Genomic DNA, 18,908 nt, shown 5'->3' with positions numbered 1-18,908 from the left:
TTTTGGTTGTCAAGAAAAGAAGACTTCCACCATGGTTAAGATGTTGGGTTTATGGGGCTTCAAGTAGTCCTAAGTTGTAGGACTGTGGGAGCAAGTTAAATAGGTTATTTTTTTGTTTAATGGTTTAATAGTTTAGCTGGTTTACAAACAAGATCAATCTGACCGGCCTCGACAACCGCTATGGCCAAGCTTGACCAACCTGGTCAACCAGCATGAGCAAACTGGTTGTCCATTATCACCCCAATGGCCAATCAGTATGACCAGCATAGTTAACCACCATGACCAGCATGACCAGTTAGCATGAGTCATATTGACTTTGTTGACTTTGTTGAACCTAGTGTTCACTTATGCGTTCTACTGCGTGTGCTCGTTAGCTGGCTAATTTAGAATATGTACATTAATAGAGGGTGACCATATTTTGATTGTCAAGAAAAGAGGACCACCATGGTTAAGACCACCATGGTTAAGATGTTGGGTTCATGCGGCTTCAAGTAGTCCTAAGTTGTAGGACTATGGGAGCAAGTTAAACACTTCTGAAATCATGCAACTGTGTTAAGGAATATTAATACATAAACATTTACTTATTAACCTTATTAACACTAATAAATATCCTGAATCTATATCCAGCTGATGTGACCAAATCACCTCCTTTCATTTCAACTTGTGTCTTACAAATGAAATAAATACATTCATTTTGACCAATTGGTTGCATGTAGATGCAGGTACATATAGACCAATAGTGATTGGTTATTATTATTTTTTGTTTAATGGTTTACAAACAAGATCAGTCTGACCGGCCTCGACAACCGCTATGGCCAAGCTTGATCAACCTGGTCAACCAGCATGAGCAAACTGGTTGTCCATTATCACCCCAATGGCCAATCAGTATGACCAGCATAGTCGACCACCGTGACCAGCATGACCAGTTAGCATGAGTTGTATTCATGAATGCTTTCTTGTGTTCCAGTGTAGTATTAGCAGTAGCAATAGCTGTACACTTACTTGAGCAGAGATGTTCAGTGCTCCTTTCTCTCCTGAAAATGACCACATCCAAGTTCTCAGCTAGCAATTTAACTTCTAATTAAGTCGATTCTCTCTGAAGTAACAGTGCTTGTGCTTAAGTGGAATTTTCCAATTCACTTCTCGCTGCTGCTGAAATAGAGAAATGGATAGGGGAATGAGAGGCTGAAAGACTTCTGCATATTAATGAACGCACACACTTTTCTCTCAAACACACACACACACACAATCACGCAAGCACACACACGGTGCTGTGGCCTGAGCTGCTGCGTTGTCGGGCGGCTGTGTGGGTGTGAGGCTTTTGGCTCTGGGCGACTTTTCCCTCCTGTGAAAGTGTGTAAAAGTGTGTTTATGTGCGGTTAGTGGGTGTAAAGGGTGTGAGTCAGCGCTGAGTCATTCTATAGAAGCGGGCACAGAGGTACAGCTCTCTGCAGTATGGAGAGATCCATCCAACAAACTGGTACAAATACACACATACACACACACACACATGCATGGAACACGCAGCAGACTAGGGACACTGTACTGTACTGGCTTCACATTTTAATGCTAAGAGATACGCAAGGCTGTCAGCGGTACTTCATAAAGCCTGGAAATGCAACAAAGCACATCAGCTTGATACAGACAAGATATCCAGAAAGCAATAGGCCGACACTTTGCTCAGCAAATATTACAGTAATGCCACCCTCGTTTTTATAGCTGGCATAAAAACAGATGAGCTGGTTGTAATAGGGTCCTCTCATCAAGTCAGCTTTTTTTTACATTAGCGGGGTGCAAAAACTGTGTTGGACAGAACACACTTCTAATAATTAGGCTGACCTGCTGTTGATACAGCACTCTTATTTTGGCTCCCTGGAGATGTTGGTCTTTTAAATACACTGAACTGCAAGGCTAATGCTGCAAACACACACTAGAAGTCAATAGTCATTTAGGGCCGGGTGATATTTCGATGTTTTAAACAGAGCGGCATATGGAGGGGGGTGACACACAGCTCTCAAATGAAGATACCATGTATGTACAGAAGAACAACGGTCTGTTTTATCCATTGCTTAGTATCAAACTCTGTACTACTACTGCAGTTTTAAAGCATTCGCAATCTGCTACCACCTAAACCAGTATCACTAAAGCAGTTTCTTACTGCCTAGCAAAAGGCTTTAAAAGCCTGATCAGAACTCATTCACTGACTCACTGCACGAATGGCCCAGTCAGAGGTACTTTGCACAAGAGAACACAGCCTAACATGTCTGCTTAAGTCACATATCGGCTCAAGTCAGACATACCCTTATCTAGTCCCTGTAGAGAAGAATTACCAATAGGACTCTCTGGAGCAGATAGACGTGAACCTGTCAGCACCATGCCTTATGTCAGGTGTGGGCTAGAGGGTTATAAAGGCCCTCAGCATTGAGCTGTGGAGCAGTGGAACTGTGCTCTCTGGAATGATGGAGCTCCATCCATTACTTTTGGGATAAGTCAAGGAGTTGGTGATGAGGTGGGGTGGGTTGGGAATCATCCAACATCCTGACCTTTTGTTGCTGAATGCAATCAAATACACTGTTGATTTTGGGGAAAACGATTAATGAGCAGGTGCCCCGTTACTTTTGTCCGTATATTGTATTCATGGAAAAAGCTTGGAATGACTGTCGACTCCTGGTGTTCGTTTACTACATTAGCTTCATGGTTCCTGTTCTAAACTAAAGAAGCAAACTCTGGAGACCCAATTTGTCTTGGCCAATGAACCACGTCTTTTTTTGCAGAACCATGACTATGAAACTAATGTACTTGTTACGCAGACTTCAATAATACAGTTATTCAGTATGCACCAATCAATGAGTAACTACTAAACTCTAAAGGAATTGCCTACAAGAGCACCCAGATTAAGAAGGTTTAAGTCTTGCAGGACTTCTGAAGGATAATTATTGCCTGTTTAACTCCTGTCTGCAGGTGTTTCTAACGCCATCATAATTCCTGCCGGACTCCATCACAATTCCTCCTTAAAGGTTTAAATTCCTGCAGGACTCAGGTCTGCACGACTTGGATATTGCTGTGTTTCTTTGACAGTAGTCTGGTGGGATTCCTTCATAAATCCTACAGGAAAATGAGAAACTCCTGAGGATCCTGTGGGGTTATATTCCTGCTAAAATGTCCTTCACATTGTTCCTGCAGGAATTACCTATATTTTCACATCATGAATCCTGTGGGAAGTTTTTTTTTGCAAAGGCTGGAATTCTTAGGAACTTTAAACAGAGAACCAAGTCCACTAGAGAACCAGTCTGAATGGAAAGCCAAGCTGAAGTGAGAACCAAGCCAAACAGAGCTGAATAGAGAACTCAGCTGAATTGGAGAGCCAAGCCGAACAGAGAACCGAGCTGGATGGAAAGCTGAGCTGAATGGAGAACTGTGCTGGACAGAAAGCTGAGCTGAATGGTGAACCGTGCTGGACGGCAAGCTAAATGGAAAACCGAGTCGGACGGAAAGCTGAGCTCAATGGAGAATTGAGCTGAATGGAGAACCGAGCTGGACAGAAAGCTGAGCTGAATGGAGAAACGAGCTGAACAGAAAGCTGAGCTGGATGGAGAACCGAGCTGAATGGAGAACCGAGCTGAACAGAAAGCTGAGCTGGATCGAGAACCGAGCTGAATGGAGAACCCAGCTGAACAGAAAGCTGAGCTGAATGGAGAACTGAGCTGAATGGAGAACAGAGCTGAATGGAGAACCGAGCTGGACAGAAAGCTGAGCTGAATGGAGAACCAAGCTGAACAGAAAGCTGAGCTGAATGGAGAACCGAGCTGGACAGAAAGCTGAGCTGAATGGAGAACCGAGCTGAACAGAAAGCTGAGCTGAATGGAGAACCGAGCTGGACAGAAAGCTGAGCTGAATGGAGAACCGAGCTGAACAGAAAGCTGAGCTGAATGGAGAACCGAGCTGGACAGAAAGCTGAGCTGAATGGAGAACCAAGCTGAACAGAAAGCTGAGCTGAATGGAGAACCGAGCTGGACAGAAAGCTGAGCTGGATGGAGAACCGAGCTGAACAGAAAGCTGAGCTGGATGGAGAACCGAGCTGAACAGAAAGCTGAGCTGAATGGAGAACCGAGCTGAACAGAAAGCTGAGCAGAATGGAGAACCGAGCTGGACAGAAAGCTGAGCTGAATGGAGAACCAAGCTGAACAGAAAGCTGAGCTGAATGGAGAACCAAGCTGAACAGAAAGCTGAGCTGGATGGAGAACCGAGCTGAACAGAAAGCTGAGCTGAATGGAGAACCGAGCTGAACAGAAAGCTGAGCTGGATGGAGAACCGAGCTGAATGGAGAACCGAGCTGGATAGAAAGCTGAGCTGGATGCAGGACTAAGCTTAACAGAGAGTCTAAAAAGTATTTTTATCCTGATTAACACATATCTTTTAACCCACATTTCACACCATTTTCATAGACATCACTCATTTCCGCCCAGTAGCTAAAACTCCCCCATGCTACCAGTGCTGAGAGGGTGAAGGCTAGCATGTGTTTCCATTGAGTCACATAAATCCAGTCACCATTTTTAACAAGATCCTTGGACAGCAAAACACACTCGGAAGATGTAACATCAGCTACCAGACGCCTGGTCACCTGTGTTTTTTCCCTCCATTGATGAGCGGAACTCTAGAGTTTCACCTTTAAGCTGTTTGCCCACCTAATCAGTCGCTGATTAGAGAGCATTCAATTCAACAACACACTTGACCAGAGTTCACTAACCTTTCTGTCACACACACACACGGATACACTGTTTCTGTTACATCATGGGGGGTCTGTAGAGGTCATGGGTGGTCTTATGACCCACAGTGTGTATGTGTGGGAGTTCTCGGCCAATTCACAGGTATGTTAGGCCTCTCTTTGTGTGCTGTGCGGGGTGTGTGCGTGGGCGCGAGTAATAGCGGGGCTAGCGGGGCTTCTGGTTCCGGCTTTTTGTGTCCATACAAGAAAGCCCTCGCTAATAGCAGGGTTCAAGCGCACTTCTAGGGTTTCCCTTCAGCTCAGCTCGGGCACTTGGGGCTTTTAGTCTGTCGCCACGGCAACCATCTACATAGTGGTGGTGGGTAGGAGCCATAGGTAGCTCTCCAGAACAGTGGCCGTTAAATGGACCTGGAGCAGCTCAAGAAAGGCACTTCCAGGCTCTGCTTCAAATATCCAACTAGACCAACCTTTTGAAAGGTCGCTCACTGGGACACAATTTGTGGGCAGTGGTGGCTCAGCGGTTAGAGCGCCGGGATATCGATAACAGGGTTGTGGGTTCGATTCCCGGGCTCGGCAAGCTGCCACTGTTGGGCCCTTGAGCAAGGCCCTTTACCCTCTCTGCTCCCCGGGCGCTGGAGTTGGCTGCCCACCGCTCTGGGTGTGTGTGTGTACTCACTGCCCCTAACACGTGTGTGTGAGTGTGTGTTCACTACCAGATGGGTTAAATGCGGAGGACACATTTCGCTGTACAGTCCACACTGTACAGTGACGAATACGTGCACCTTTATCCTTTAATTGTGGGATTACATCACAGCAATCACATCATCAGGTTTGCCGAAGACACACGACAGCTGTGGGGCTCGTCTCCAAAAATGAGATGAAGGAGCCTACAGAGATGAGGTGAGGCAGCTTGAGTTCTGGTGCAAGGAGAACAGTATCTCTCTGAATGTCAGTAAAGCAAAAAAAAAAAAAAAAGAAAGATGGCCGTGGACTTCAGAAGGTTGCCAGAAGGTTGCCTCACAACCCTTTGCGCATCAGCAGGATGACAGTGGACCCAGTGCAGAACTCCCAGGTTTATACATATTTGAGCTCTGCACCACCACACAGAACCACACCCCCAATTCCACCCCCTTCTATGAGACAGCCCGTCTGATCAGAGCAGTGGTCATTATATATATATATATATATATATATATATATATATATATATATATATATATATATATATATATATATACAATACATCACCCCAAAATGGGCTGTGGAGTAAATGACAGGACAAGGCAAGGCACGTTTATTTGTGTAGCACACACTGAGGTCATTGCAAGTACAGTAGAGAGGGCGGGTTAGGGGGTGTGGTTCTGTGCGGTGGTGGAGAGCTCAACAATGGGAGGCTAAGACACATCATTCAAAGACAACATCAAAGTGCTATTTTGTACTGTTACACGCATTGCTGACACAGATGTGCAAATGCACACACACAGCTTATGTAGTCCCTATAGAAGAGCACTGCTGACCGAATAGGACTCTCTGGATCAGATAAACATGAACCTAATGGCTCTATTTCTAGTTGCAAGTGTGGGCTAGAGGGATATAATGCCCCCCCCCCCCCCCCCTCCTTATAGAGCTGTGGAGCAGTGGAACACTGGAATGCTGGTTGGTGCTCCATCCAATACTTTTGGGATGAGTTGAGGTTGAGGTGGAATGGTGATCATCCAACATCTTGAGCTCACTTACACTCTTGTTGCTGAATGCAATTACATCCTCACAGCAATGCTACAAAATCTAGTAGGAATCTACTGTCCCTGGATAGTAGATACAGTTACTGAAACAGGATAATGTAGGATGGTTTTAATACCCTTGATTTTGGAAGAAACAGTGAATTTGCAGGTGTCCCGATACTTTTGTCCATATAGTGTATGTCTTTGTTTAAGTGAAAATCACACTATGTTTTATTTGTAATAACTGAAAACGATGATGAGAATTGTGTAATTGTGTAATTTACCTGCATCCAGTGAGCTAACTGTTAGTCTATGCCAGTACTGGTTGGTGGTGTAGGAGGTGGTTGTTGTTTATAGACTCTCTGATTTAAATCTGTGTGTTTTATGATACCTGCAGTCGGTCAGTGTTCTAGATGTGCTGACGATTGCCAGGATATACTCAGAGAATTTATCACAATAACGATAACCTGTCATCACATTGCCCAATTGTCCTGTTATTTAGTATAAATAATGCTCTGTAGCAAAGTGAATATATTTATTATTTAAGTGTGTGTCTGTGTGTGTGTGTGTGTGCATGTGGAGAGAGGCCGTGTTTAAGACTCTGTGAGCAGTAATTTATGTCCCGGGTGCGTTAATAATCCACCACAGAGATGAATTAATCTCACACTGCTTGGCCAGGAGTAGGGGGCATTTAGTCCCAGATGACAGAGTTCTTCAGCAGAGTTTCCTTTCAGTGTGTGTATGTGTATGTGTGTGTGTGAGAGCGAGATAGGTAGAGAGAGAGAGAGAAGGATAGAGAGGGAGAAAGGGAGAGAGAGAATGAGAGTTTATTTGCTTCCTTTATGTCTTTTCTCCGTCTCCTGATCTGTATGCTGTAAATTGGGATACCAGTGGCACTGACAGTGATAAATGATGCAGATTAACACTGCACTTTCACAGGGTCTCTCTTTCTCTCTCTCTCTCTCTCTCTCTCTCTCTCTCTCTCTCTCTCTCTATCTCTCTCTCTCTCTCTCTCTCTCTCTCTCTTTATTTTACAGCTTGACTCTCTCTCTCTCTCTCCCCCTCTCTCTCTTCCACTCTCTCCTTCTCTTTCTTCTAGCTTTTAACCCTCTCTTTTCTCTCTATCTCCTTTCTTTTACCATTTCAATCTCACTCTCTCTCTTTTGTTTTGTGTCTCTTCTTTTATTTTTTTTACACTTTGACACTCTCTCTCTCTCTCCCCCATCTCTCTCTCTTTCTCCCTCACTTCCTATTTCTTTCTCCCTACTTCTGTTTCTGTTAGGTTTCTCTCTCTCTCTCTCTCTCTCTCTATATATATATATATATATATATATCCCTCTCTTTGACTTTGTTCTCTCTTTGACTCTTCTCTCTCTCTCTCTCTCTCTCTCTCTCTCTCTCTCTCTCTCTCTCTCTCTCTTTCTTATAATCTATAACTCTCTCATCTTCTCTCTGTCCTCTTTTCTTAACACTGACATCTTCTCTTCCGTGGCCCTCGCTCTGCTTTAAGTCTCTCTCTTTCTCTCTCTCTCCACACTTTTGTCTCCCCCCTCTTCTTTCCTTTACACTTTCCACACTCTCTCACTCTCTTTTTTCATTTCACTCTCTCTCACTCTTACTACTTTCTGTCTCTCTCTCTCAGGAGAACCCCCTTCACTCAGAGTGCCTGCACTTGCGAAGCTACCAGTCACAATTAACAGCCAATTAACACATTCTTAACGACCCACTACACACACACACACACACACACATGTGGCATTAACAGAAGACACTAATCACCATAAAGCCACTGATCATCAGCAGTGTAACACAAACATTGAATTAAGCCTCAGTAGGCAAACAGAGTAATGGCCTAACACCCGAAGCGGCCATTAGTCAGAAAGCTGAGCATTATTTGGGGACAGCCTTGAACGTGGAGCTGCGTGTGTTATCAGTTCTGCAGCTAATCTCCGGTTTAATGGATGCAGTTTAGACCCTCATTCTCATCTTTTCCAAAAATGGCTGACTATTGGAGACCAGATTAGACTGCAAGGATGAGCTCCAATAATGGCTACACACACACACACACACACACGTGTGCACACTCTGCAAGGGTCTGTGACATGCCTTATGCTGGGTGAACAGTTGCAGTGGGCGTTTGGTGGAGATATGGAGGCATTAAACAGACTGACAAGAATGCCAAGGGCTGACAAATGCCGTCTGTCAGTGTGTATGCTCTGCGACTGCGACCGACTGTGTGTATGTGCGTGTATGTGCAGTAATGGAGTAGTATGTGTGTGTGTTACTGCATTTGTGCGTGCCTAACACAGTTGTGGCACACTGACTGATGTCTTTTATGAAACTGCAGGGCCAAATTAGGATCACTCCCTCCCCCTGTTTCTCTTTTGCTCATTCCCTCTCTCTCTCTCTCTCTCTCTCTCTCTCTCTCTCTCTCTCTCTTTCTCTCTCTCTCTCTCTCTTTCTCTCTCTCTTGCCATCTAACTCTCGGGCCTCCTGCCTTCTCAAACTCTAGTATTACGCACACATTAATTTAGCCGCACTCTTAGCCTTGTGCAAAGTGACAGTAGCTTCATTAGTTTGATTTATGTGTGCTTTCGAGCACTTTTCTGAGGCGTGCAGTACCTGGAGGCCGTGCAAAAATCATTTCTTATTGCGTTTAGGATACAGCATGAGCTCAGAGTATGAGCTCAGACTCTAAGTGTGCTGGACAGGAGGTACTAGTGCAGCATTTGTTTAAGGGACCCAATGAAGACCCTGAAGTATTTGTCCCATGACAGCCATGTATACCATCAGGGCTCCTCTCTTTATTTTTTAATAATTAAATGGGCTGGGTTGGGTGCAGGGTGGCACGGTGGCGGTGTTTCTCACAGCTCCAGGGGCTCATTCCTCGCTCCACTGTCTTCACAGGTAGTCCGGTTTCCTCCCGCCTCCCAGAAATGCACATAGTAGGTTAATTGGCTATGCTAAATTGACCCTAGGTGTGAGTACATGGGTGTGTGTTACGTCCTGTCCTGTCTGGACCTACAACAACCCTGACCAGGAAGAAGATGAATGGATGGATGGGTTGTTTTACTGAAAAAAAAAATCACTGGCCTCTGTTCTGATTGGCTGCCTTGTATCTTATGAGGCACGATAGATCATGACATCACAACCATAATGAATTCCTAACTGGCTGTTTACAGTGAAGCTATGGACTACAGACTCTTTTATTTCCAGAAAACACAGAAAACAGTTTTCCATGAAATTGCCACTTGAAGGATGATGTATGCAAATTGAATTTGTTCTGATTGGCTGCACTGTGCTTCACTGGCTGTTTAGTTTGTATATATGGACTGGGAAAGGAATGGTATGTTTAGAACTTTAGTCAAAATCCAAAAAGCGAAGAAAATCCAGTTTTCCAGTGTGTGGGCACTTTAAGGTTGACATATGTAAATGACCTCTGTTCTGATTGGCTGCGTTTTACTGTACTACATTCAGAAAGCAACCAGGACTGAAACTCTCCTTGTAACTTAAAGCTAAGCTGCTGTGAACAGAATATGGTCATGCATTGTGACACGACATCCATGATGAATTCAACACTGACTGTGTAGTGTGTGTATATGGACTGGGGAATGAATGGGGTGTTTGGAGCTTTGAGGAACTATGTGCATACAAGTTTGATTTTTCATTTTACTCTATTTTCCATTCAATTCGAAAAGTCAATTACCCGATTCAAGTTCATATGAACTTTCCCAATCACTAGCAATGCCACCAACACTAGGAGGGTGAAGACTAGCCCATGTCTCCTCCGACACACCACCAGCCACCACCTCTTTATAACCTGCCGGAGGAAATCGCTGCTCCTCAGCTCTGATACAACAGCTAACAGACGCCTGTGCTGATCAACATCACACTAGCAGTGACGTGAGGAGGAGGTGTCATTCGAGCCACCCCTTAGAGGCCAATTCTGCTCTTTTGGACTCTGTCTGCTGATGGCATGTTTTGACGGCATGAGATGGGAACTTTAAGGCTGATATGTGTAAATAACTGCTCTGATTGGCTGTGATATATTGAACCTTGCCCAAAAAGCAGTCCAGGCTGAAACGCTCTTATTCATTGATATTCATGGGTAGTCTAAACAGCTTAAAGGCTCGATGAGTCATACGTAAATATGTTCCTGGTTGTGAAATCACAACCATGACGGATTTAAAACTGTGTTGGATGTTATTTTTTGCAGCAAGTATATGGAAGTGCAGTATACAGAATGTTTCAGTTTAAAGTGTCTCAAACTATAAGTCAGTGTTTTGTGGTAGGAGCCCTTTAAATTATGATTCCATTACTGACTGGCACAAAGTTGCACATAAATTACGGTGGCACAAAGTTTCTCCAGTGAAGTGCGTTTCTAAAGTAATCACAAATAATGATGATGAGTGCATTTTAAGGCAGCATGGCGCTGGTAAAATTTGGTGTTTGTTTTTAGCCTGGATGCTGCGCGCTGCCTTGGACAGAGAGTTGCTGATGAGGCAGAATGCATTGATCGGGAGAGCAGCAATGACTCAGAGCTTCATGCAGAGTTTGTCTGTCCAATTTCCCCACCTGGTTTACACTCCAAAACTTTATTTGGATCAGTTTTAAGAAGGCAACATATTAAAAGAGAGTCTTGATAGCTGTTTGATTAGACTGTGGGGGGAGCATATTTAAAAGTAGGTTGAATCATGATATCATATTGATGTTATCTGACATTATAACTTATATCTTATATCTGATGATTTAAAGGTATTTGTATTTAAGTACTGTGCTTCATTTAAAAGCGTCTACAAAAAAAAATAATTTATGAATTGGGATTGTCATACAAAAACCACAGATCTTCGAAATGGCATCTTTACAAGAGTAGAAAAAACTTAGCTTTCAGTGGATGTAAAACTCAAAATGCCTAATTCTAAGTCATTCTGAAATTTTCAAAAATATTAATAATGAAGATGCAAGATTTTTGCATCACAGCACTATATATACATGCAATAGTTAGTTCCGTCCACACAAGCCGGTTGATTGAGAAGCTCATGCCAGCTCTTTTTTTCACAAACATTTTATCACTCAAATAAAATCATGAAATGAACCAAGACCTAGCCCTGAAATGCACTGAGCAAAAGAAAACAGGAAACACCTAACACCAAACTAAAAAGATAAAGACAAAGGTCTTAAGAGGTGAATAGAAAAAAACAAGCACATGTTTTTATTTTTTGTTTTTATATTTTCTGTTAGTGTTGCGCTGATACCAATACCAATACCGTACTGGCATCGGCATCGACTGGCACTTACATACAGTATTGGTATCAGCAATAGAGAGCATCGATACCGTAAAGCTTACTGCTGTAAATGTGAACACCATTAAAAGCTCTTTGGTTAAGCTTAGCAAGATTCCCTACTTGCACATGTTACTGCATTGTGGCAAATTTTGAAATGTGCATGTACTTAAGCTTATTATATCTTATTTGGGATAAGATATAAAAAGTACAACCTATAAAAAAAAGAGGAACACTGTACATATCAGGATTTATTGCCATCTATTGAGTATTTAAGTCAGAGTTCGGTATCAGTATCGGAAAGGAAAAAGTGGTATTGGTGCATCCCTAGTTTTTATCGGCCAAACATGATTAGTTCAGGCTCAAACGTCGACTTAGCTGTTGGCTGTGGTGCTGAAAATTCCAAAATGTCTTTAAACATTTTCAAATCCAAGACCTTTTAACTTCCTTCTATAGGGCATCACCACAGAACAGAAGCAGATTCTTCCTTTTTGCTATGCTTGGGTCAGTTCCTGTCATTGAAACGAATGGAAAAGAGTCAGAAGTGCAGACCTGAAACTGTCGATACAGAATGTAAATTGAATGCTAATGGAATTCAGGACATAACTTTGTAATTAACCACGCATTTATGTATTTAATCAGCTCATTAACACCCCCTTCCTGAGTGGGTTGCAGTGGGTGTGTTAGAGCAGGAAAACTGTGCAAAACTAAAATGTACAGAACCAGGGGTATTCCAGGACTAGGGTGTTGTAAAAGAACCACTTTTGTTCCCCAAAGAACCTTTCAGTAGATGATTCTTTAAAGAACCACTTTGGTAACTGAGGTGTCTGAATGTGAAGAATTGAGGTCTTACTATGTGAGGACTCTGTGTATCTTGTGGTCATGTGATGGAGCTGTCACTCACTGTCGCAGGGATGGACATGTAAGATGGACAGGATGAATTTACTGATCTTGACGGTGTGTAAAGCCGGTGTGGAAGTGTGTGGTGTTATCTTTGAGATTGGACAGAGATGGATGAGAGAAAGAGAGCTTAGCAGATGTTTTGTGAAGGCATCAGCTATAACATGCGAAGACTGTCTTTAAAGCGGGAGCTGAGGCCACCTTCCTTCCACACATTTCCACAGCTTGGGGGCTGTTTACCCCTGGTATTAGGCATGGTGCCAGTAGGTTCTCATTTATCTGCTCCAGAGAGTCCTATTTTATTGAAGTAGTTAATTAATCCATTAATTTGAAAGGGTGTCCACAAATGTTTGGACATTTTACCATGATCAGCATATAGAAACTCCTAGAGGCACATGTAGGTGGTTTGGAATACTAGATAAAATGGCTATATTTGTGTTGTAGACCCCTGATTCGTATTACCATCATTGTAAAGATGGCTCTCTATAGTGAACCATTTCACACCAAACCCAAATCAAATGGCTGAGTGATGTTGTTTACTGTTTTACTCAGCAGGTTGGAATTTTGAAACTCTTCCCTGAATGTGGTGTCCTAATGCAATGAATACAGTTATCTATTGTTAGAGAATATGGTTAAAAATATACAGTAAAGTGTATTACAGCAATTCATAAGGCATTTCTTTCTTTCTTTTTTTTTAGCTTCCTCCTCCAGCTTTTATGTCAGTTCAGTAGAGCATTTTCGATGTGAACGTTACAAGGTTACATTATTGCCCAAGCATGTAATATGACCGAGACCAGCTACCATTTCCCTTCTTTTAAGTGTCACCAACGCACACTGACTTATCCTGGAGCCAAACCATTGCCCCTGTTTGTGTTTCATTTTGTCAACTGAATCAGAGAGCGGCCACAGCTGTGTTTGTATGTAGAAGAGGAGATATATGATTATAGTTTGACTTTGGTGAATTTACGGGTTTGTCTAGCGGCTTTTTCATATTTCCCATGTTTGGGTCATTTCCTGATGTCAAAACAAATGAAAAAGCACCCAGAAGAAGATGCAGACTAAGGCCCAACAAAACGTCACATAATTCTTAAAATTCTTCTTCTTTTTTGTGCTTAATAGCAGCAGTTCATTTTCTGCTACTTCTATCAGCAGTCACATTGTGAATAAACACCACTGACCCATGTCATAACAGTCTCTGCATCATGTTTGGCAGATAAGGTTCTATTCCATATTCATCCTTTCCTTTTCCATACTTCTCTTCCCATCAATCAATTAAGAACTTTCTGTTCTTGAGTGTTACCAGTGGTTTGCATCTTACAGTAAACCCTCTGTATTTACATTCATGAAGGCGTCTGTTGGTTGTTAACTTTGACAATGAAAGGCCTACATTTTCACTATTTTTACTCAAGGGACACTTTTTACAATTACAGTCCCACCTGTGGGATCCGAACGTTCAGCTTTACTTCTACTGGTCCATCAACACTGTCTACTATTTAGTAGTATTTCCACAAGATACAGTGCATCCCAAAAATGCAGAGATTTTTTCCATTCTACCTTAAACTTCCTCTGGGTGGACCATTAGAGGTAGCCAGAACGTACTTGTGAAAGGATTAGGATATATCAGGAAAGGGTTCCACTATCATATCGAATCAAAGAACCCTGTTTCAGCTCCATATGGTTAGAGTAAAGCGTAATGTCTACAAAATCCAGTTTTATGCACTAGATTAAAAGGTTTAACTACAGTTGAAGCCTTGAGATTGCTGATATTGCAGGTGGGCTGTTTTTACATACTACTTAAACATTTTTAAATGGACATTTATAAATATGTCTTTATGTTTTGATCTGAATATGTAAATATGTATTGATCTTTCAGCTCAAGGCATACCTAATCAAAATTATTAACTGTACTTTTACCTCTTTCTCTCTCCCTGCAGGGCTGGATGACTGTCTGCAGCAATACATTAAAAACTTTGAGAGAGAGAAAGTGGGTGGGGACCAGCTTCTACGAATCACCCATCAGGAGCTGGAAGACCTAGGCGTGTCCCGCATCGGCCATCAGGAGCTCATCCTGGAAGCTGTGGACCTCCTATGTGCTCTGGTGAGAGCCTGAACACAGTCTAAAATGACTCCATGCTTCACCAACAAATGCGTTCTTTTCATAGCTATTGTTGCTAGGTTGGACAAGCTATAATCAGCATTTGTTAAAAATATGTGTATTTAGAAATTGTTATTCTTCTCAAATCATATTTAATGTTTTCCTTATAAGCCTCTCAAAAGATCAGCACATGCTGTGCGTAATTTATTTGAAATGTCAGTTGCTCAATTTACCCGATATACTATGTTATCGGTTACATGGCCAGGCAGCTGCTTGCCTAGTAGCGTACCCTCTTTTCAAAAAGGGATCCATAAAGTACTGAAAAGGAGTTTACTTTTTAGTGCTGTAGAACCACATGAATTATCATGCGATTGCCATTGTAGAGAAGTACCATTTAATCAAGCACAGAACCATTTGAGCATTTAGTATAAGCAATTAGCATTCAATATGCATCGAAACGCTGGGTCAGATTCATATAACTCGATGGTGACTGCGCTGTGCAATGCAAAATGTGCAGCACAGTATTTAAATCATATTCATAAAGGGGCCATGTCAGTGCACAGCGCACTGCTCCCTTTTATGACTGCAGTCTTTTACACATGATCTTCTCAGTAGCTGCCAAATAACACAGACAAATTAATGAGGTAATTTTGTCAGTTACCAACGCAGAGTGCCTGTTCGGGTGCCAAAATGGGCTGAAAATCTTGAAAATCAGAACCACATATTCTAATAAAGGAAGCAGAAGTGCTATTTGGTAAAATTCAGCCACAAATACACAACAAAAAAAGCAAAAACAATCGGTAAGCATGCATTATCAGTGTCCTTTCGATTGGAACAATAATTTCGCTGTCAAAAGTTAAAAGAAAAAGGGATAAAAAGGCATGCAGATATACAGGGGTTCCCAGTGTGAACTGCAAACAGCAACCACTCCTCATTTCACACTATGTATACTATTTACTTGTTTATTTAATTCACATTTACATTTGCATTTGAGGCATTTAGCAGACACTCTTATCCTGAGCGACTTACAAAAGTGCTCTGTTGTTTACTCTGAAAATATCTATAACTAGTTTATATGGACTAGGATTCAAAAATACCTTAGCTTAGATACTACTAATCACAGAGGTCAATGTGGAGACCACAATACTTGGCACTACACTTCGCCCAAGTACTCTCGGAAGAGGTGGGCGACTCTGCTGTTCGGACACCCAGGGGAAGTTCGTTCCACCACTTCGGTGCCAGAAAAAAAGCCTGGATGCTTGTTCCGTGGATCTTAAGGGATGGCGGGTCAAGCCGAGCCGCACTTGAAACTTTGACCATGGGCTGGTCCATTTTTGGCTTTGTAGGTCAACATCAGGGTTTTAAATCTGATGCATGAAGCAGCTACAGGAAGCCAAACTGTGCCACTGCATTCTGGATTAATTGCAGGGTTCTAATGGTGCGCAGAGGAAGATCAGCCAGAAGGGAGTTGCAGTAATCAAGTCTTGAAGTGACAAGAGACTGAACAAGCACCTGGGTGGCATCTCTAGAGAGGAAGGGTTGAATTCTCCAGATGTTGAATAGGAGAAATCTGCATCACTGAGTCAGATTTGCAACATGACTTGAGAACGATAACTGATCATCTATGACTACACCAAGGCTTCGTGCTTACTTTATATAAGACAAATGTCTGCCATTAGCCAGGTAAAGAACCATTTAAACATTCAGAATGGTTAACTGAGTTGTCATGGTTCTGTTTAGAGTCATTAACTTTACTAAAGGAAACTTGAGGAACCCCCAGAATAAACTGTATTTTAATATTACTGTTTTTATTCAGGGTGGACCATTTGTATAGATGTCAGAAATATCCTCTAACTCTGTATTAATGAAAGTTAAATTGATCTCAACTGCAGTTGCACATTCTCTTTAACCATGGTGTCTGATTTAAAAAGATTAAAACAAGCTTTTTAGCTGTGTGGGTCACTCCTCAATAATGAATGCAGAAATATTTCACCACAGTGCCACAGTAGTCACATTAGTCACAGTAGTCACAGTAAATCTTGTGCTCTGATTTATGAATCTGGCCCATAGCTTTACTAAAAACACTCCAGGAACCCCCTTCTTAAGTTTGTATGCTGTGCAGTGCCAACAAATGGCAGTAGGTAACATGCAGCTAGTCATTATTCACAATCAAACTATGAGGCTTTTACAGGTCTGTGCTGTGGAACAGAGTAACAGAAAAGCAGAGAAAACCCTTTCTGTTTTATGTGGAATTTCATTCTGTTCCAGAAAATGCACTGAACTGTCCCCAGACTGACCCCAGAGCAGCAACTAGGCTTGTATTTTAAAATGTGTCTGGTGCATTGTTTTGCCTTGAATTCACTTTGGGAGAATTTACATGCATATAGTCTGGGGGAGAAAAATGGAAAATTTCCCATTGGCTGCAGAAATATTACAAAAACAAACATAAAGGTTGTAAATCAATACTGATTTAAAAGGAAACAGTCAACTACCCATGTAAGTGAAAATATGAATAATTTATACATGTTCTAAAAGTCTACACATTTGACAGTGTTATAACTGTAACAAATCTCTGTAAACAACATAAAACAGCTTTAGTCAGAAAAGAAAGCTTCTAAAATTGCATGTTTTCTGAGTAAGCCTTTTCTCATCTGTATTTTAACGTATAAGAACCCATAACATACATGCAGCTTCATGCTGGAACATGTTTTAGATTATTTTACTACTTTAAATTATTTAACTACAGTCATTGTCGGTGATATCTTGTCTTGTGATACTTGATATTTTGATGATACATGATATTTTGATTTGCCAACATGTTAAATCAGGCTACGAGTTCTAGCAAAACAGTAGTGTTTTATGTAAAAATGAAAGACAAACTACAGTGTCCTCAAATTGGCCTTGATAAATAAAAAAAGGGAAATACACATTATTTAGCTTGTGAAAACAAATGATACTGAAGGCATAATTCCTTTTCATATTTTAAATTAATATTAGTGACACCTTTTATGGTGCTGTAGAATGATTTTTAAAATGTTCTGTACAATAACTATCTATACTAGGTCTGCCTTTTTTTTTTTGCCTATTTAACCATCTAACCGGTACAATTTATGAAAAAGTTAAGCATTCAGATGGTTTTATGTAGAACCACTGTCTTTAAAAAAACTTGTAAAGGGTGTAGCTTTGCTTTCGTATTCTAAACACACCTTAGGATTTAAGGACTGTATCAAGAAGATACAGGTTGAAAAAGCTAACTTGGTGCACTATAAGGGTAGAAAAAGCTCAACTTAAAATTAGAAATCAGAGCAAGAGTTCACCCAACTCGAATGTCTTAGATTTATAAACAATATTATATATATATATACTTAATTTATTTGGTCATTTTAGCTGTGGATGATCTTCTGAATGTTGAGCTGCATGCTTATAGAGTTTTGTCAGCTTTGGAGCCCCTAAAGGTTTTACATTTTTACAATCTGTCCAAGAATATCCCTTAACTCTTTAGATTTCAGGCAATTCACACATAATTAAAAAACACATTTAAATTAAAGTGCGGAATTTCAAATTTTCATTTTGTCAGAATGTCAGTCTTTGAGTTGCAAAAAATGGTACATATGGCACCAAATTTAATTTCACTTCAAAAAGTCTGCACTGTTACTGTGCACTGGTTGTTTTTGGTTACAGGCTCTTAATAATACATGCAGTTGTAGTCATTGTACTAGAAGTGTAGATAATGGTCATGATACTAAGAAAAGTGTTTTCATCATGATAACATATTGCCTTATTGCCTGAAGTAACAATTTTCAGTGTCTCTTCAGTAAAGGTGGTATTCATCTCTCCACCTGCTATAGTAAACATTACTACTTTCTTTTAGGACTTTTAGGAGTGAAGTGAACACAGACGGTTTCCCTCATGCACCGGTGGGTCAGATTGTGCCTTTGTGTTTCTACTGGGGGACGTTATTTTTTCAATTCCACTGATGGATGTTTTAGTAGTGCCTATAAAGCAGTGGCACAGGTGCCATGGGGCTTTTGGGAGCGTGGCTGCTCAGGGCTGGCAGAAAGACGATGGTGGGGGGGATTAAGAGGGAAGGATAAAGAGAGGTGGAAGGATAAAGGGAAAGAGGAAGAAGGAGGCTTTGCACAGATGTGCAGGAAAATGCACTTGAAGTTTTACTTTTAGGCCTC

General features: G+C 41.6%; 1 protein-coding gene across 8 annotated transcripts in view; it reads left to right on the top strand.

Annotated features, from left to right (window-relative positions):
- The window catches only part of cnksr2a (connector enhancer of kinase suppressor of Ras 2a), a 157,369-nt gene that overhangs the window by 15,004 nt on the left and 123,457 nt on the right, over positions 1 to 18,908 (top strand). For all 8 annotated transcript variants that reach the window (XM_072690210.1, XM_072690198.1, XM_072690195.1 and 5 more), the window contains exon 2: positions 14,564 to 14,727. In XM_072690210.1, coding sequence (XP_072546311.1) covers positions 14,564 to 14,727 — 164 coding nt within the window. The remainder of the gene's footprint in view (positions 1 to 14,563; positions 14,728 to 18,908) is intronic.

Source organism: Salminus brasiliensis, chromosome 1, assembly GCF_030463535.1.
Source record: "Salminus brasiliensis chromosome 1, fSalBra1.hap2, whole genome shotgun sequence".
In the NCBI taxonomy this organism is placed as follows: Eukaryota; Metazoa; Chordata; class Actinopteri; order Characiformes; family Bryconidae; genus Salminus; species Salminus brasiliensis.
The sequence above is the reverse complement of the archived record's forward strand: the minus strand, read 5'-3'. Positions and strand labels throughout refer to the sequence as shown.